This window comes from Babylonia areolata, chromosome 17, assembly GCF_041734735.1.
Source record: "Babylonia areolata isolate BAREFJ2019XMU chromosome 17, ASM4173473v1, whole genome shotgun sequence".
Lineage (NCBI taxonomy): Eukaryota > Metazoa > Mollusca > Gastropoda > Neogastropoda > Buccinidae > Babylonia > Babylonia areolata.
Genome location: NC_134892.1, coordinates 19,780,791 through 19,800,790, shown reverse-complemented (window position 1 = coordinate 19,800,790; position 20,000 = coordinate 19,780,791). Strand labels below are relative to the sequence as shown.

The 20,000-nt window shown below is 45.3% G+C and overlaps 2 protein-coding genes across 3 annotated transcripts in view; both read right to left on the bottom strand.

Annotated features, from left to right (window-relative positions):
- Window positions 1–3,490: 3,490 nt before the first annotated feature.
- LOC143291732 (GTPase IMAP family member 4-like) lies at window positions 3,491–12,376 on the bottom strand. Its single transcript, XM_076601793.1, has 5 exons — window positions 12,259–12,376; window positions 10,998–11,119; window positions 9,140–9,336; window positions 7,285–7,608; window positions 3,491–3,727 (listed from the first exon to the last, which is right to left on the bottom strand). Exons 2-5 carry the CDS (start codon window positions 11,062–11,064, stop codon window positions 3,491–3,493), a joined length of 825 nt encoding a protein of 274 aa, XP_076457908.1. The 5' UTR covers window positions 11,065–11,119; window positions 12,259–12,376.
- A 2,375-nt stretch (window positions 12,377–14,751) lies between these two features.
- Window positions 14,752–20,000, bottom strand: part of LOC143291731 (GTPase IMAP family member 9-like) — a 7,183-nt gene continuing 1,934 nt past the window's right edge. For both annotated transcript variants that reach the window (XM_076601792.1, XM_076601791.1), the window contains exons 3-6: window positions 19,408–19,580; window positions 18,125–18,255; window positions 17,285–17,486; window positions 14,752–17,022 (exon numbers count right to left, since the gene is read on the bottom strand). In XM_076601792.1, coding sequence (XP_076457907.1) covers window positions 16,771–17,022; window positions 17,285–17,486; window positions 18,125–18,255; window positions 19,408–19,580 — 758 coding nt within the window. In that variant the 3' untranslated portion in view covers window positions 14,752–16,770. The remainder of the gene's footprint in view (window positions 17,023–17,284; window positions 17,487–18,124; window positions 18,256–19,407; window positions 19,581–20,000) is intronic.

Sequence of the window (20,000 nt, the reverse complement as noted above, 5' to 3'; positions counted from 1 at the left end):
AACAATGAATCATGTCATATTTCCATCAAAGAGAGAACACACACACATGCACGCACACACGCACGCACGCTCACACGCACGCGCACACACACAATCACGCACGCACGCACACACACACACACACACAGACACAAACACACACGTGCTGTCTGATGGGTTTTTTCCGTGTTTATTGACACATCAGAAGTATCAACATGCCTGCAATGCATAGCAAACATGTCTTTTATCAAAGCAGTCATTCATTAGCTGAAACAAGGCAATATTGATTCTTTGCATTCATCTGAATGAAAGAACGAAACTGGGATGTGCCTTTTCATGGACGAATTTTTCCATGGCTGACATTGATAATTTAGTGTGACGGGCGCAATGGCCGAGTGGTTAAGACGTTGGACTTTCAATCTCAGGGTCCCGGGTTCGAATCTCGGTAACGCCGCCTGGTGGGTAAGGGGTGGATATTTTTCTGATCTCCCAGGTCAACATATGTGTAGACTTGCTTGTGCCTGAACCCCCTTCGTGTGTATACACACGCAGAAGATCAAATACGCACGTTAAAGATCCTGTCGTCCATGTCAGCGTTCGGTGGGTTGTGGAAACAAGAACATACCCAGCATGCACGCCCCCGAAAGCGGAGTATGGTTACCTTCGTGGCGGGGTAAAAACGATCTGCACACGTGTGAACGTGGGAGTTGCAGCCCACGAAGGAAGAAGAAGAAGAAGAAACTTTATTGTGTAATGCTGTTAGAGCATCGTGTTCGTCCAAAGATTGTTCTTGTTTGAGCTCCAGAATTGTCATGTTCAAATGCGTTTATGTATTTCCAAATAAATCACATTTGCAGTTCATGGAAGGAGTGTGTGTGTGTGTGTATGTATATGTGTGTGTGTGTGTGTGTGTGTGTGTGTGTGTGTGTGTGTGTGTGCATTTCAAAAAGAGAGGGGGGCGGTAAATACATAATACAAATCCTTCATACTTGTAGCATCAAAACACAAACAATTGCCTGCTAAATAAAATCAGCACTACATAGCAACGTGAACGTTTAATCATTAAGATCATCAAGCGGTGTCCTACATATCAAAATGTCTTTTTATCTGAGTAGCCTCAGTATAATTAAGCTGATTTTGGTTCTGCCTCACAGCTGAGCAACAACACAGGTATATCAGGCTACATTTTCGTTCTCATCAGTTTCAGTAAAAAAAAGAAAAAGAAAAGTAAAAAAAGTATGTACAGCAAATAAAAATTACTCTTCCACTCAAACATTCAGTAATTGTATTGTATTTCAAATTTTTGTCACAACAGATTTCTCTGTGTGAAATTCGGGCTGCTTTCGCCAGGGAGAGCACGTCGCTATACTGAGAGCGCCACCCATTTTTCTGTATTTTTCTTTTCCTGCATGCAGTTTTTTTTTAATTTGTTTTCCCGTCGAAGTGGATTTTTCTACAGAATTTTGCCAGGGACAACCCTTTTGTTGCCGTGGGTTCTTCTGCGTGCGCTGAGTGCATGCTGCACACGGGATCTCGGTTTATAGTCTCATCCGAATGACTAGCATCCAGACCACCACTCGAGGTCTAGCGGCGGGGGACGGATACTTGCGACCGTGCCGTGATTCGAACCAGCGCGCTCAGATTCTCTCGCTTCCTAGGCGGACGCGTTACCTCTAGGCCATCACCCACGATGCACACACTCTCGTTGCCATGGGATCTTTTCCAGTGCGTCAAATGCGTGCTGCACACGGGACATTGATTTATCGTCTCATCCGAAAGACTAGACGCTCAGTTTGATTTTGGGAGAAAGGGCGAGAGCGGGATTCGAACCCACACCCTCACGGACTCTCTGTATTGGTAGATGAACGTCTAAACCATTCTGCCACTTTCCCCTTTGAAGAAGAACAAGAGGAAGAAGAAGAATGGACACTTGTGTATTGTATTGTATTGTATTGTATTGTATTGTCACAAGAGATTTGAAATTCGGGATGCTTTCGCCAGAGAGAGCGCGTCGCTACACTGAGAACGCCACCCATTTTGGGATACTTTTCCTGCATGCAGTGTTGTTGTTTTTTTCTTGTATAATTTGTTTTCCTACCGTGTAGCACTCTGTCCAGAAAAGAGCCAAAGGTGCTATACAAAACCAGACCTGTCACTGTTCACTGGTCCCAAAACCTGGTTTGGTTGTGGAATCGCTGCACTGCTGAACACACACACCAACATTCTCCATTACTGGCAGTGAAGGAGGAAGGTGGCAGTATGGTTAAGACGCTCAGCTGCCAACACAGAGACTCCGTGAGGGTGTGGGTTCGAATCCCACTCTTGCCCTTTCTCCCACGTTTGACTGGAAAATCAAACTGAGCGTCTAGTCTTTCGGATGAGACGATGAACCGATGTCCCGTGTGCAGCACGCACTTGGCGCACTGACAAAGAACCCACGGCAACGAGAGTGCTGTCCTCTGGCAAATGTAAAAAGAAATCGACTCTGATAGATACACAAATATATATATATATATAAAAAAACAACAACACCAACATCTTTCATGTGCAGCTGAATCTGTGTGTGGTTCGTCCGTCGGGATCGACGAGGACCATCTAGTCATCCTGGGAGTGGGTGGGTTGGACTGGGTGCGCAGATGACTGGTCAGGCCAATCCGCGCCCGGAAGGTTCTGGCGCAGTGTGGACAGGGGATGGTGGTGGTTGTCGGGGACTTGCTGGCACTGTTTTTCCTGGCCTGTATGCGTTGCTCTGCTGCAGCGATTCTGTTGGCCTCACAGGATTTGGCGCCTTTGTGGACAACTGAACGCCACTTTGGTCTGTCCATTGCATTCAGCTCCCATGTGTCGTGGCTGATGCTGAAGGCCTTCAGAGAAGCTTTCAGAGTGTCTTTGAAGCGCTTCTTTTGGCCTCCATGGGAGTGCTTGCCATGTTGGAGTTCGCCAAACAGCAGTTTCTTGGGGAGCCGGTGGTCTGGCATGCGAATTACATGGCCTGCCCAGCGCAGCTGGGCCTGCATCAAGATGGTGTAGATGCTGGGCAAGTTTGCACGAGTGAGCACCTCTGTGTCAGGGATCTTCTCTTGCCACTTTATGCCGAGAAGTTTTCTGAGGCTGGTGGTGTGGAAGTGGTTCAGCTTTTTGGCGTGGCGTTTGTAGACCGTACATGATTCACATCCATAGAGCAGTGTGGTGAGAACTACTACAGCTAAATACTCACCGTTACGAAAGACAAATACATTTGTTTTGTCCATATTTACTTATTAAAGTTCGGATGCATTAAATTATTCAACTGATACCCACTACAGTTTCAGACAACTAAACAACCCCGTCTGCAAACAGAAATATGCATAATTCTATCAAATGGAAAGTAACTCCATGTCTACCATTTTCAACGATTTCTAAGGGTAATTCATTGATGAACAATGAAACGAAGAAGGAGAAAGAGACAGTGAGCGAGCGAGGTGGGAGAGAGAGAGCTCCATTTTGAGTCAAAGGAATACGACGATAGCGATCATAAAATGTAAAACACCGTCAAACCCCTCAACAGACTTTCCAGGCGAATATCGACAAGTACGAAAGCAACACAGAATACAACCAAAATCTCCACCGGAAACTCCAGTCCTGTCAAGCGCGGGCAGACAAACCATGATGATGATCTCTTGTCTACTTCTGACGACTGTCGCTTCTTCCGACGTTCAACAGCATTCACAACTTCGAAAGTCAGTCTGTTTCCCATTTGATCGTCAGCCTGATGTTGAAACAACAACAACAAAAACAATATCACTGCTAATAATAACAACAGCAACAACAACAGCAATAATAATATTATTATTATTATCATTATTATTATTCTTAAGAAGAAGCAGATGAAGAAAACAAACAGTGACAGTTCTCTGAAGTTGTGTTGCATACAGTTAACTCACTCAGTACGGCCAGTCCTCTCTTCTCCTCTACACAGACCCCTCGGATGTCCAGTGGGTGTCTGAATGACCCAACCTTTAGCTTCCGTCGTCAGAATTGTGGTATTCTTTGTCAACATTCACCTCTTCAGTATAAGAGCCTTCCGCTTGCAATATTTTGATGATGGTAACTGGGGTGAAACGCTGTTAACGTCGTCTCTTTCGCCGTTCGTATGGAGAGAGTTAAAGTTATACATACATAAGTATGCCAGAGTCCTCGCCACAGACAGTGGTGCAAGAGGGCTTGTGGACGCATCTGCCTACAGCATCATGAAACAGCTGTCGATATCTGGCAGAGAGAGGACAAGGGCTCTCAAGGCAATGGCAGAACCAGCAGATAAGAATTCCAGCTGGATCTGGTCGAGGAGGAATGATTTAAACTTCCCAACTCAAACTGGGTGTGCGATGGCTCAGTGGCTAAAACCGTCTGCCAGGAAGGTTACTCAGTCCTGAAGTGGAGACCCCTCTGCAGGCGCGGGTTCGAACATGTTGAGGACCAGGTTGGAAAAAAAAAGGCAGCAATACAAGGGCATCCAGGAGTTATGACCTGGGTGCGGCCCGGCCCACTTAGAGTGTAAGGAGTTAAGGGCAGAAACACTTGACTGAGGGGGGCTTCTTCTTTGAAGACTTTGTATTGTCCAGCTCTCCCTATAGTGTCTTATCACACCATACGTAAGTATACATGCGCTCAAGCACGACATAATATACATTACATACACAAGTATACATGTATAGCATATCATACATCACATGCATACGTATACATGCATTGAAATACGACATACTAGTCACAAACCAGGAGTGTGCAAACACACACACACACACACACACACACACACACACACACGCCAGAAAATAACAAAACAAAACAAAGAAACACCCCCCCCCCCCAAAAAAAAAAAAAAAAAAAAAAAAAAAATCACACATGCACACGTATAAAAACAGACAGCCAGCACAAATCAAAGCAGCACAAGACACAGTCATGATGGACAGAACGAGACAGCTGCAGATGATCTCTTCGAACAAGTGCACGAAGTTTTGGATCAACCCCCAAGAAAGGCATCGTTATTGTGCTGGGGGAGTGGAACGCCAAGGTTGGAGAGGATGCTTACAACAACCCAAAAAAGCACTTGCTGACTGTCCTGCAATGCCGAGTCAAACAACACTGGCCTCAGGCTCTTGGCATTTGCCAGATACAATGACCTTGTTATGGCGAACACGATCGGCTTGCACAAAGCGTCCAGAGGGTGGACTTGGCACCACCCATACAGAGAGCATCACAGCCAAATAGACTACATCCATGGCTTCAAAGCTTTTCCACTGAAATGTGAGCATTGCCAAGACAAAGACTGTCCCAGTAGCTGATGTCGGGAGTGATCATAACCTCGTGATGACATTCCGCCTCCAGCTGAAGATTATCAAAACACCACAATCAAATTCGACCTCGACGAACGAAATGATCCTGAAGTAACAGAGCCCCTCCAAGCTATGACAGGAGGTAGAGTTTTCTCTCTTCACCATCCTCGGCGCTGACACAACACAGATATGTATATATTGATCGAAACCTTCAACACTGCAGTGACCGAAACAGCCAGTGAGATTCTTGGCAAACATCGACCAGCAAAGAAGCCTGATGCCACGGCCGATGTTCTGGACCTATGAGACAATAGAATGGAGCTGAAAAATAAGACGGATGGGGTACACAGGGTAAAATATGTCAACCATAAAATCATGAAAAGCGTGGAAACAGCAAGAGAGAAATGGATGGAAGAGCAGTGCCAGGACAATGGAGACAGCCTGAAAACCAACAACAGCACAAAAAAGCGTACAATCTTGTGAAAGACCTGGAAAGCACCTAAAAGGTCATTCCACAAATATCCAAGACACGGAAGGAAACTGTCTGACAATTGAGCAGGATATCCTGAATAGATAGACTGCATAATGTTCTGAGTTGTACAGCCCAGGGGGTACAGAAGTGCTGAATGCTCCCCCGCCCCCTACCCCTCCCCCAACAATTAACAGCGACGAGTACCCCATCGTCCGAGAAATCAATGCAGCAGTGAAAGCACTGAAGTTAGCAAGGTCGCCAGGAGTGGACAACATTCTGACAGAACTAGTACAGGCAGGGGGCTGAGGAGGGATGGTCAGCGCCTTCACCAGTATCTACAATAAAATCTAGCGGACTGGAGAACGGCCGACATTATGGACCCAGTCTCTTGTCATCACTCTCTCCAAGAAGGACAGTCTACAGCAATGCCAAAACTACAGCACCATCAGCCAGATAAGCCATCTGATAAGGATCATGGTGAAGATCATTCTGAACAGATTGAAACCACAAGCGGAGAAGACCATCGCAGAACAGACAGGATTCAGACCAAGGCACACCACAACAGAACATGTCTTCAGCCTCAGGATACTGTGTGTGAAGTACCTACAAAACCAGCAAGACCTCTAGCACGTCTTCCTGGATTTTAAGAAGGCCTTCGACAGCGTATTGCACACAACCTTGTGGGCACCTATGAAGCTGTACACAACGCTGATATATCGTCTGTATAAAAAGGGCAGCAGCGCAGTTTGCTTCAATGGCAGAATTGGAGACTGGTTCAGAATAACTGTTGGAGTTGGACAAGGCTGCTTACTAACTCCCACTCTCTTCAACATCTCCTGGAGAGGATGATGACTGACACAACTGAACACCCTGAAGGAACAGTCAGCATCGGCGGCAAGAAAATCACAATCCTGCGTTTTGCCGATGACACTGACAGACTGGCAGGAAATGAAGGTCTCGTAAACTTGGTGGAATGCCTTGGCAAGACACCTGCAGCTTGTGGCAAAGAAGACCCAAAATGATGACCAGCCACTCTGACGGCATAAGCACTGACATCGGATTCAACAGTGAGAAAATGGAAACCGTCCAAAGCCTCAAGTATAAAGGAGAAATCGTTTCAGATGAAGGATCCAGGCCAGAAAAAAACAGGATAACTCAGACATCATTCTCAGTTCAAGGATCAGATTGATGTGCTCCCTTGTCATGTGGTGGGGAAGTTAATCTTGTGCCAGTGGCAATATTCATTAAAAGTGAACATATTAATTAAGACGGAGCATTGCCATGGACAATTTCATACACGAAAAGGCCTTTATTATACAAAATTCTAGCCTTGAGAGGGGGCATGTCTGCTTGTTTATAGTCCGAATCTGTGAGAGGTTGACTTGTTATTGGTTAATTTTACAGCTCTTGAGAGAGAGAGAGAGAGAGAGAGAGAGAGAGAGAGGAATGAGAGAGAGATAGTATTACAAAAAAGAAAAAAACCTCAAGACAGCAGTGGCAATGATTACCCATCCTCACCTTGTAACAGACGACATACTCATTGCCAGCATCGCTCAGCACGCTCTTCAGCTCAGGACACACTATCTGCAGTTCCAGCTCCAAGGGCACGTCCTGACGGTCTCCAAAAGTGAAGGCCACCATCAGTCGTTTCTTCAGCCAGGGCCACAGCGCCATGATCTCCCGGTAGATGGCGTGCTCTTCCGGCGTGTAGCGGATGTCACAACGGACGGTGAGAAGGACAATGGACGGGTTGGACTCGGTCAGCTGTCGCCATTTGTCCACCTCCTGACCTTTCTGCTGGTCGTTCAATCCGAGGTTGGTGATGTCTGGGGTGTCCACCACCTTGAACAGATGGGCTTCATTCAGTTGTTTCAGCTGGAATTCCACACACACGGCACCGAAACACCACCGACATGGCGTGGGCTGTATCCGTCACGAAACCCTGATTCATAATTCAGTGTGAATGAAACGACACAGAGGTATTCCGTCCTTGTTATGTTTTGATATGAAACCAATCTTTTTACTGAATGCAACGCCTATTGTTAATTAACAGCGTTTATTTTTGATAAATGTTCTACTGACAAGATACCGGAGGGGAAATAAACAACAGCAAAAAACAACAGCATTCATCGGTTTTGGGAGCACCTGATATTAAATGAGGGCCAAAGACAGGGTGTTTCATCATCACATGATGAGAGAGGTTTTGTTTCACATGCTTAGGTTCCAGCAGAACTTTCGACTGACCACTGAAACTGACGCTTCGACCACACGTTTGTATTGAGCTGCCAGCATCTTGTCAACATATTAGTGGGAACTTAACACGCACATTTTTCGACTCTGGATCAGGGCTACTTCATATCGTGAACGAAGAACAACCGACACGACGTGAATCGCTTCATGGACTGATAACCAGGTTTCGCGACGGTACCGTGTCGTGTTGATGGATTCACAAAGACAGTTCACTGTTTGCGCAATCAGTATCGTGTCGGTGCCTTGTTGTACACGGAATTCCAGCTTGTATGTCACCCGAATGTTTGCCTCGGCGAAGAATACTGTACTTGTCCTTTGTATTGGTGGGGCCTCCAACCTGAAAGCGCTGTACATGTCTAATATTCAAAAATTGCCAAGTAAGCAGATACGTGCAATCGCAGTTAAAAATTATACAATCATATAGGGGCAGTTCTAACTGGCATACAATAGATTCATAAAAAGGTCAAATAAATTTATAAAACGGGGAATACAAAGGGTAATAATGAGGAGAAGAAGAAGGAGAAGAAGAGGCAGAAGCAGAAGAAGGAAAAGCAGAAGAAGAAGAAGGAGGAGGAGGAGGAGGAGAAGAAGGAGAAGAAGGAAGAGGAGGAGAAGGAGGAGAAGGAGGAGGAGAAGAAGGAAAAGAAGAAGAAGAAGGAGGAGGAGAAGGAGGAGAAGAAGGAGAAGAAGGAAGAGGAGGAGAAGGAGGAGGAGGAGAAGAAGAAGAAGCAGAAGAAGAATAAGGAGGAGGAGGAGAAGAAGGAGAAGAAGGAAGAGGAGGAGAAGAAGAATAAGGAGGAGGAGGAGAAGAAGAAGAAGAAGAATAAGGAGGAGGAGGAGAAGAAGGAGAAGAAGGAAGAGGAGAAGAAGAAGAATAAGGAGGAGGAGGAGAAGAAGAAGAAGAAGAAGGAAAAGCAGAAGAAGAAGAAGCAGAAGAAGGAAAAGCAGAAGAAGAATAAGGAGAAGGAGGAGAAGAAGGAGAAGGAGGAGGAGAAGAAGGAAGAGGAGGAGAAGAAGAATAAGGAGGAGGAGGAGAAGAAGAAGAAGAAGAATAAGGAGGAGGAGGAGAAGAAGAAGAAGAAGGAGAATAAGGAGGAGAAGAAGAAGAAGAATGTATGCACACCTTGATTCGCAAGTTGCCCCTGACAACGTCGTGACTGCTGGCGGTCGTGGTGGTGGCTGACATCCCACGGCCCACCGTGAACCCTTCCTCTCGCAGGATGAGGTTGCACAGCCTGCTCTTTCCACTGCCTGTCTTGCCCACCACCAAGATGGTGTAGTCAGCTGGTGTCTGCCCCCATGCGCCACAATGCCCTGACTCTTTAGATACAAGGCAAGACAAGACAGGATTGGTATTGATACTAACTAATACAGCGCCTATTTTCGGTCAGAGACTAGCCTCCAAGCGCTTTTTACTTTCACTTGCACAACAGGCTGATTTTTCCGATCTCCTTGGTCAACATACTTGCAGACCTGCTTGTGCCTGAACCCCCTTCGTTTGTAATACGCAAGCAGACAATCAAATACGCACGCTAAAGATCCTGTAATCCATGTCTGCGTTCGGTGGGTAATAGAAACAAGAACACACTCAGCATACAAAACTCCTAAAACGGAATACGGCTGCTACATGGCGGGGTAAAAACGGTCATACATGTAAAAGTCCACTCGTGTACATACGAGGGAACGTGGGAGTTGCAGCCCACGAACGCACAAGCAGAAGAAGATCCAAATCATTTTCGCTCACCTCTGAAACTTGTCGATTCGGAAGTTGTGCACTTTGAAACTGAAATTTACTTCTAGCTAAAGCGGCAGACAACGATGATAGGCCTTTCGTTTCAGTGTTCCACAATGAAAATAATACAGGTTTATCAAGGTGGCAGAATGGTTAAGACGCTCAGCTGCCAATACAGAGAGTCCGTGAGGGTGTGGGTTCGAATCCCGCTCTCGCCCTTTCTCCTAAGTTTGACTGGAAAATCAAACTGAGCGTCTAGTCTTTCGGATGAGACGATAAACCGAGGTCCCGTGTGCAGCACGCACTTGGCGCACTGAAAAAGAACCCATGGCAACGAGAGTGTTGTCCTCTGGCGAAATTACGTAAAATCCACTTTCATAGGTACACAAATATGTAAGCATGCACTCAAGGCCTGACTAAGCGCGTTGGGTTATGCTGCTGGTCAGGCATCTGCTCAACAGATGTGGTGTAGCATGTATGGATTTGTCCGAACGCAGTGACGCCTCCTTGAGAAAGTGAAACTGAAACTGAAACTCAGCCATTCCCTGTGGCTACCACCGCCAATGAATCACAGTAATACATGTGTGGATGACTGGTGTGAAGTCACTTTGATTTCTATATGCAAAACGTTAAGTGATATACAACTACTTTACCATTATTATTATTATTATTATCATCATCATAATTAATTTCATAACTATTATTTCTACTATTAGTATTATTGTTATTATTGTTATCATCATCATCAGCAGCAGCATCAAAACAACAAAACCAATTATAATGATAATGACGATGATGGTGATAATAATAGCAATAATACTGCTGAACGTTGTACTTTGACAAAACAAATCGCTTCCACAGCAAACATTCACACGCACACATAACTCTTGATAGTTCATGATGATGATGATGATGGCTGTGATGATTGTTGTTGCCGTCGTCAACATCACCTTCATCGTCAGCTTTATTATTATAGTTATGATTATCATTATAATTGTGATGATGATGCTGATGATGATGATGAGGAGGATGATGATGATGATTCTGTTCTTTGTAATAGTAGTAGCGGTAGTAACCTTTATTATTATGGTCATGATTATCATTATGATTATGATTTTGTTCTTTATAGTAGCAGCAGCAGCAGTAGTAGTAGCAGCAGTGGCAATAGCAGCAATAGTATCATATCATCGTCAACATTACAATAATCATCATCATCACCATTATCTATCGTGAACGCTCAGCATCTCACCATTCGTCTGCTGTTCGCCGTTTAGCGATCCTTGCTCCGTGACTCTTCGTCCACAGACTTGACCCATTGTCTTGGCCTAGTCGTTACAGTTCAACTCAGAACATTTGCTGAAGAGGGCGTCACTGCGTTTGGACAAATCCATATACGCTACACCACATCTGCTAAACAGATGCCTGACCTACAGCGTGACACGAGGTGCGTGGGGGAAATGGAAAAGAGTATAATAATAAACGTGGAAAGAAAGAAAAAGGAAAGGAAGAATAAGAACGAGGAAAACATTTTTTTTAATTTTTTTTTTTTTTAGTTTTTGAGAATGAATACACAAAGAAAGAAATAGATATACACACAGACAGACACAGACACAGACACACACACACACACACAGGACACATACACAGGTAGTCCTACATATGCATACACACGACACATACACACACGTACATACGCACGCACACGCACACACACACACACACACACACACACTGTGGTCACAAAAATGACGAGCAGAACACCACCAGAGGGAGAGAGCGAGGGAGATAGAGAGGAAGAGGGACGGAGGGAGAGAGATAGAGGGAGAGTGCGAGAAAGAGAGAGAGAGAGGGAGGAAGTGAGTGGGGGAAGAGAGAGAGAGGGAGGAAGAGAGAGGGGGAAGAGAGTGAGAGGGAGAGAGAGAGGGGGAAGAGGTGAGAGGAGAGAGAGGAGAGGGAAGAAGAGAGAGACAGGGAGAGAGGGAGAGACAGACAGAAGCAGAGAAAAACAAGTTGGAAAAAAAATCATTCGATGAGCCGGTAAAGTTTGGGGTAAAAGACGAGACCCTTTTAGCAACGTATACAGTAGAAAACTGACTGACAGACAAACGACAATTAACAGACCAAAAAAGACCTGTTATGCTACAAGACGACATCAGTAGTAGAGAGACACTCAGAAGTGCCAGGTTTTGACAGCTCCACAGGCAAGAACGTGTCGTTGCATGATTTCAATCATTCCTACAGGTTTTGGGCACACAATCAAAGCGTGCAACACACTCACTCACAGGCCTGTGACACGAATACCCCCCCCCCCCTCCGCCACAATACCCACCACCACCCCTCCCCACTCGGCAGCCAGAAAATATACCGACGGCCATAGTTGTGGCGGTGGGACTGATATATTTTTTGCATTGCCTGGCTTTTAAAGCTGAAACGGAAGACGCGAGATGTAGTAAAATAGGAATAAATACATAAATAGAATAAACGTTTCTTGCTAACACTTATTCACTCACCTACGTTTGGTGTTTTGACAGCAAATACTAAACAAATGAATGCAGACGTGAGGACATTCGTGCAGCGACGGTTGTGCTGTGGGTCAAAAGGCCATTTCCGGGTGTAACTTGTTGGCTGAACGCCCTACCTGTCAAAGTGACTCTCAGGAGTTATTTCGATCGTTTTTGTCAACGTGTGAATGTGCTCGTGCGTGAGGGGGGGTGGGGGGGGGGGGGGGGGGGGGGGGGTGCCTGCCTTGTGTACATTATTCTCCTCCACTCCCTAGCCATTCTCTATCTCTGTCTCTCTGTCTCTCTCTCTCTCACACACACAGACGCGCGCGCGCACACACACACACACACACACACACACACACACACACGCACATACACACACACTTTCTGTGGCTGTTTGTATTCCAAGTAGGCAGCTTAAAGTTCAAGGCAGCTGGTGGGTAGTTGATATCCCACGTAGAGAACACAATACAATGCAATGCATCTTTATTCATCCACTTGGAAAATCAAGCCACATGTCTAGAAGAATAAGGATATTGATGATTGTGGATACAGTTTGTATCCTATGTTGGCAGCTCATACGTCAAGGTTATTGTCTTTGTGGGAGAAGGGGGAGGAGGAGGGGACGGGGGAGAGGTGTGTGTGTGTGTGTGGGGGGGGGGGGGGGGGGGGGGGGGGGGGGCAGGGGGGGTGTGTGCGGAGGCGTGAGTTTGTGTCCCTTGTTGACAGCCCAGAGATCAAACATCACTGTGGACGTAGCTTCCACGCCCGGTATGGGCATCTCAGTTTCAGTTTTGCCACCTCAAGGAGGCGTCACTGCGCTCGGACAAATCCATATACGCTAAAACTACATCTGCTTAGCAGCAGCACACCACATCCTGAACGTCAGGTCGTGAGTACATGCATGTATATTTGTGTACCTGTTCGAGTGGATTTTTTTTTCCTGAAGAATTTTGCCAGAGAACAACAGTTTCGTTGCCATGGGTTCTTTGTCAGTGCGCCAAGTGTGTGCTGCACACGGGACCTCGGTTTATCATCTCATCCCAATGACAAGACGCTCAGTTTGATTTTCCAGTCAAACGTGGGAGAAATGGCGAGAGGGGGATTCGAACCCATACCCTCACAGACTCTGTATTGGCAGATGAGCGCTCTGCTTCCTACATCCTTTTGGGCAGCTTATAGGTGAAGGTCATTGCAAATATAGTTACAAGTCGGTGTAGCTAGTTCAAAGTCAAGGTCGTTGTGTAGATAGCCTGTATTCCTTGCAGACACCGTAAAGGTCAAAGTCATTTTAAGGAGACCATTCCACAGAGACACCTCCAAAATCAAGGTCATTGCAGGTATAAAGTGCATTCCGTGGATCAAGGTCACTGCGGGCATAGCCTACAATCATGTTTGCCTGTGTAGGCAGCTCAGAATGCTGGGGACTGTTTGTATCCCTGTTCACAGTTCAGAGGGCAAGGTCATTGAAAGGAATAGTTCGTATCTCGTGCTCACATCTCAAAGGTTAAGGTCACCCAGAAGATTTGTGCATTGGGTAGACAGTTCAAAGGTTAATCTCATTGTTGCTGAAGTTTGTGTTCCAGCTGAAATTATCAGGATATTAACCTTGTAGATAACTCAAAGGTCAAGGTCCTTGTGGGGACAAACGTGGATTCTGTATTAGCAGCTCAGAGACCAAGGGCATTGTGCGGACAGCACGAAGACACTTAAGATCAAGGCCATAATGTGGATTTTTTTCTTTTGCACTCGTAGACTGCTCGAAATTCAAGGTCACTAAAGGGATATAAAATTCTAAATTTAGTCACGTGCAGTGCAGCAACACAACCATTAGTTTCATGTGCAGATAACCAGGTAAAGGTCATTGTGAAAGTTTACATGTCGGAGTAAACATGTGAAATGTAAGCATTATGGGGGACAGTGTGTGTGAAGGAATATTTTGATATTTGAGCCATGTGGTGTGTTTGCAATGCTTGTATTCTTTTTATCCGTGTACCTCCCACAGGTTTTCTGGAATACAGAAAGTTTAACTGAATGCATTCCATGTTGAGAGCCAAAAGGTCAAGGTCATTGTGAAGATAATTTGCATGCTAACGTGGACGTCTTTGAGGTCAAGGTCATTATGGAGATGGTTTGTGCAGCTGTGCAGGCTGCTCAGTAGTCAAGGTCATTGTGGGAACAAATTGGAAGCCTATGGTGGCAGCGGCTTTTCATATAAACTGTTTACTGATTCTGACGTGATTTTGTTGAAGACGTCGTTTGTCGAAATCGATTGAATAAATGCTTTTTACGCACACACACACACACACACGCACACACACATACATACACACACTGTGAGTGAGTGAGTGAGTGAGTGAGAGACAGACAACAGAGTGAGAGAGAGAGAGAGAGATTACTGTTGTTTCTTTCTTTTTGAAAGAGAGGCAACAGACAGGCAAAGACAGAGACAATGAGACAGAGAGAAAACATCTGACATTTAACACTGAAAAGACGCAGTTCAAATGTTGTTCTTCTTTATTAATCTGATAATGGTTTTTTTCTCTACAATTAACAGTAATTATCAAACAGGAAGAATCGTTTACGCTTTTGTTTGTCTTCTTTTAACTCCTTGACTACTGCGGACATGTATTCTCTTCAGCTGAAATCTTTCACCTCACTGGCCCGCGTTGTAGTCACCAATTTCTGTTTGCATTTCCTCTCCCCCCCCCCCCCCCCCACCCCCCGCCTCCCCTCAACCCCCAGGAGGTTGCAATATGTTTTATCAGCAAAATTAATCAGGAACGAGGCGAGCAGGAACTGCTCTTCAAACCCGTTATGCCACGCTGATCCCATTTCACCAACCTTCGGCAGTCGATGGGTTAAAATCCAAAAAAGGGAACATAAAGATTGCTGTTCATAGTGCAGACGATAATTAAGTCCGTATAATTATCAAGGTTGAAGAAAATACATCCCTCAAAGCGAAAAGGCCCATGACACATTTTTTCAGTATAATAATAATTATAATAACTGTAGCACTGAACTTAAAGAGAGAGAGAGAGAGGGAGGGGGAATGGGGGGGGGGGGGGGAAGAGCGTGTGTATGTATGTCAGTGTGTGGGGAGGTGGGGGTGAGAGTGTGAGAGAAATAGGCTGACACCATCAGTCATACCCTCAAAAACCAGCTACATTCTAAAACATAACAGTGTATTGACTGCCCTCAGGCATACACAAAGAAAAATAATATAAAATAAAACAAAAGTAAATTCGAAACAAAGAGGCTAGGCTTCAAGACTCACGTGTGATATCCACTTAATAAGATAATTTTTTTTTAAATCACGAAAAGAAAACCAACAAAATTACACTGCAAAACAGAACTGGCAAAAGACAAATATGCTGAATTACACTGCAAAACAGAACTGGCAAAAGACAGATATACTGACGACACCTTGACCTTTCACTTCTAGAGTTACAGGGTGTTTATGTTCTGGGCAAGACAAATTACAACATTATGTTCAATGAAAATTGGAGGAACAAGCCACGTTCTATCATTATGGCTACACATTTTCCAAATATGCATTTCCGTGACCTTCAACTTAACCTTGGGAATCACAAAGGTAAGTCCATTTCTTGCACGCGCGCACACACACACACACACAAAGAATTATTTCAATATAATAAGCCATGTCACAGTAACCATTAGCCTATGATTTTGAATTTCTTTAAGGATCGTCCTGTTCGCATGGCCGGACAAAATACCCAGTTTGGTTAAAAGCGTATTTAAGATGCGATCTCTCTGTCAAACGCTTTCTATTTTGCCATATAATAACCCTCACCTTTGACCTCTCACCCTGCTTACCATGTCGTCACAAAGCGGGTTATCTCGCGAAGGAACTGTTCATACCTACCATCCTATGTCACACCTATGCCATTTGAGAAAATGTCAACGTTAATATTTTACTACACACACACACACACATACTCACACCACACTTATGCCATGTTGCAACATTAACCATTAGTCTGTGAATTTGAATTTCTTTAGGGATCATTGAAAGACTCACTTCGTTTACACACGTGAGTCGACAAAGATGGTGTGCATAGCAATATCAACATTCAAGCTCCCCCAGTCTTCCCTCGGTCGTGCTTTTGACCAATACAGACTGCGTTCTAGTCATCGAGTTCCGAAATGAGTTTGAGACTTCGATTGCAACCCATTTCGTTGGCGTGAGCCATTTCACTGGCTTGACCTAATAACCTAATTATCACACCTACAAATCAGTATCGACAAGTGTTGCCGGCTAACAGGGAGGCTAAAAGCAATGAAGAAGATAGGATTCGGATAAAAATAAAAGCCAAACAAACAAAATAATAATAAATAAATAAATAACCCCCCACCTCCCCCAACCAACCAAACAATGGATAGATCGCTGCATACAACACACCTTGAGTCCCTTTTCGTGTACCCCCCCACCCCACCCACCCCCCGCCTCCCGCTGAGCTCATCGAGGTGGGGTCTCAAGGAATGGTGGATATGGAATCAGGGCATCTTCTCCTTGATTTTCAGCAACACCACAGCAGCTCCTGTAGCCAGGCACAGCAAGCCGAAGGCGATGGATGACCCAGCATTGTTGGCGGTAATGGAGGCGGCGAAACACAGGCCGGAAACCAGCGAGGCCACACACAGTCCGGGAATTACGTACTTGTGCAAGGGCCTTCCCGTAACCATGGGTGACGTGTTTGCAATGCTCAGCAGCCTCTGAACTTGTTCTTCTCTCTCGTGGGCGGGGGCCTGAATATACAGGAAAAAATATTAAAAAGTATTAAAAAAAAACACCCCAAAGTAATAAAACATTTGTGTTTGTATTTTTCTTTTTATCACAACAGATTTCTCTGCGTGCTACGCAATGAAGTCACAATACAGTTCAACACAATACAACACACCACTGACATTGCTGAACATGGCGTCGTGATGGGAAACGTTTCTCAGCATGCTCTGCAGCTCTATACAGCACAACACAGCACAGCACAACACAGCACAACACAATACTGACCTTGTTGCTGAACATGACGTAGCGGTGGGAAGCATCCCTCAGCACACCCTTCAGCTCTCGACATACTGTCCTCAGCTCCTCCTCCAGGGGAACGTCCTGACGGTCTCCGAAGGTGAAGGCCACCACCAGTCGCTCCCCCAGCGAGTTGTCTCCCCAGTGCCTCTGGATCTGCCGGTAGATGTCGTGCTCTTCCGCTGTGTACCTGTACACACATATATACCCGTTATAATGATAATGTTCAGCAGAAGAAAAGGAAAGAGGACGTGGAGGAGGAAGGACGAGAAGGATGAGGAGGAAGGAGGTGAAGGAAGAAGGAGGAGGAAGAGGAGGAAGAGGAAGAAGAAGAAGAAGCAGCAGAAGAACTGATACATGCATTCCTCATACTGACGTCACAACACCATACCTGACGTCACAGCACCATACCTGAGGTCAAAGCGCCATACCTGACGTCACAGCACCATACCTGACATCACAACACCATAACTGACGTCACAGCGCCATACCTGACGTCACAGCACCATACCTGACTTCACAGCGCCATACCTGACGTCACAGCGCCATACCTGACGTCAAAACACCATACCTGACTTCACAACACCATAACTGACGTCACAGCGCCATACCTGACGTCACAGCACCATACCTGACGTCACAACACCATAACTGACGTCACAGCGCCATACCTGACGTCACAGCACCATACCTGACGTCAAAACACCATACCTGACTTCACAGCGCCATACCTGACGACACAGCGCCATACCTGACCTGATGTCACAGTGCCACACACCTAACCTGACGTCACAACACTATACCTGACCTGACGTCACAGCGCCATACCTGACGTCACAGCGCACGGTGAGCAGGACGGCAGTGGGGAAGGGACTGGTGACCTCACGCCATCTCCGCACCTCTGCTTGCATTTCCTGCTGGCTCATGTCGGTGTTGGTGATGTCAGGGGTGTCCACCACCTGTGGAATTTCACGAGTAAGTTTCACACGGAGCTGTGTGATCCGTATACGCTACACCACATCTGTTTGTGGGCGGGGAAGGGGGTGGAGGTGTGGGGTCCAAGCCTGTGCAAGAAGGCATGCAATCACAATAGTGTTGTGTGTGTGTGTGTGTGTGTGTGCGTGTGTGTGTGTTTGAGTGTGGTGATGGTAGGAAATATGGGCGCGGAAAGCGCTTGAAGCTTGACGCTTTATATCAGAGGCTATAAAGATTAGGCAAAAAGTAATACAAACAGATACTAATTGCGTGGTCAGATAGGTTTGACAATTGCCTTCTGCAGCCAGTGTTGGGATATGTTGCATGGCGCACTCATAGATAGCATAGTTTTGTTTCATTATTTGCTTTCACCATTTTCTTTCGTTTATTTTAATGGTTTGTTATACGATGAAAGCATGTTGACGTATTCACCAATGTCACAAGGACCTCATGGCCAGTGACATTAATGTGTCAAAGTGTCAAAAAAGTGTGTGTGTGTCTCTCTCTCTCGTTTTATCTGTCGTGAATATTTTGTATCTCAACCCCAACCCACAGAAGGCAAACCTCAGCAAAATATTTGTAAAAATACAAGTTTTCAAGGCATGAGAAGACTGCTCTTACTTTTATTCTTAACAATATGCATTATCTATCTATCTATCTGTCTATCTATCTACCTACCTATCTACCTAACTATATCTCTATATGCATGTACATTAATCTTTGCAAAGTTAATTTGAAATAACGAAAGAGTTGTCTAGTTGTTACCTGCACTTGCCTTTCATTCACTGCTAAATTGCACATAGATATATAGGTAGGCAGAGAGATAGATATATATACAGACAGACAGACACTGAGACTGACAGACAGACAGACAGATAGATAGAAAGAAAGATAAAGAGATACCTAGATAGATGGATAGACAGACTGACAGATAGAAAGAAAGATAAATAGACAGTCAGACAGATATAGAGATAGATAGATAGATAGACAGACAAGCAGACAGACAGACAGAAAGAAATACAGATAGATAGATACATAGATACATAGATAGACACATCAATCACTTCTGTAGCTTCCGGCATCTGAACTGTCTCCCCAGAGAAAGACATGGACAGGCCACACTAGCAGTGACTGACCTGCATGTGGTAGCCATATCTGTGAGCGTCAGACACTTGCAATGTTCTCGTAGTGGCCGAGAGGCCACGCCCCAACGCGAACTGCTGACTGCCAACCAGAGTGTTGCACACGGCACTCTTGCCGTTGCCGGATTTGCCGATCACCAGAATTCGATGCTCTTTATTCATTGTTCCTGAGAGAAACCGACAACACAAATTTACGCTTGCTTGTGTGTGTGTGTGTGTGTGTGTGTGTGTGTGTGTGTGTGTGTGTGTGTGTACGCATGAGCCTGACAGCGCACATCTGACACACAAGCGTGCGTACACACACAACTGCGTGCTCAGTATCGAATTCGACTGAGTGAGTGAATGTAAGTAACAGTTCTCAATACACACTCTCTCTCTCGCTCTCTCTCCGAGTGTGTGTGTGTAAGAATGTACTACAACACAACACTAGTATAGGCACAGCAATGTATAGCAACTGATCAAAAATAAAATTACAATACAGTGCAGTACAATGTACTACAACACAACACTACTATAGGCACAGCAATGTATAACAATCAAAAATAAAATTACAATACAGTACAGTACAATGTACAACACAACACTAC

What these genes read in the sequence shown, in the direction of transcription:
- LOC143291732 (XM_076601793.1), bottom strand. Translation starts at nt 11,064, where the DNA reads ATGGGTCAAGTCTGTGGACGAAGAGTCACGGAGCAAGGATCGCTAAAC. An exon ending in CGGCGAACAGCAGACGAATG is followed by an intron (nt 9,337 to 10,997) that starts GTGAGATGCTGA and finishes TTGTATCTAAAG; the next exon opens with AGTCAGGGCATTGTGGCGCA. An exon ending in AGTATGTCGTCTGTTACAAG is followed by an intron (nt 3,728 to 7,284) that starts GTGAGGATGGGT and finishes TTTCAACATCAG; the next exon opens with GCTGACGATCAAATGGGAAA.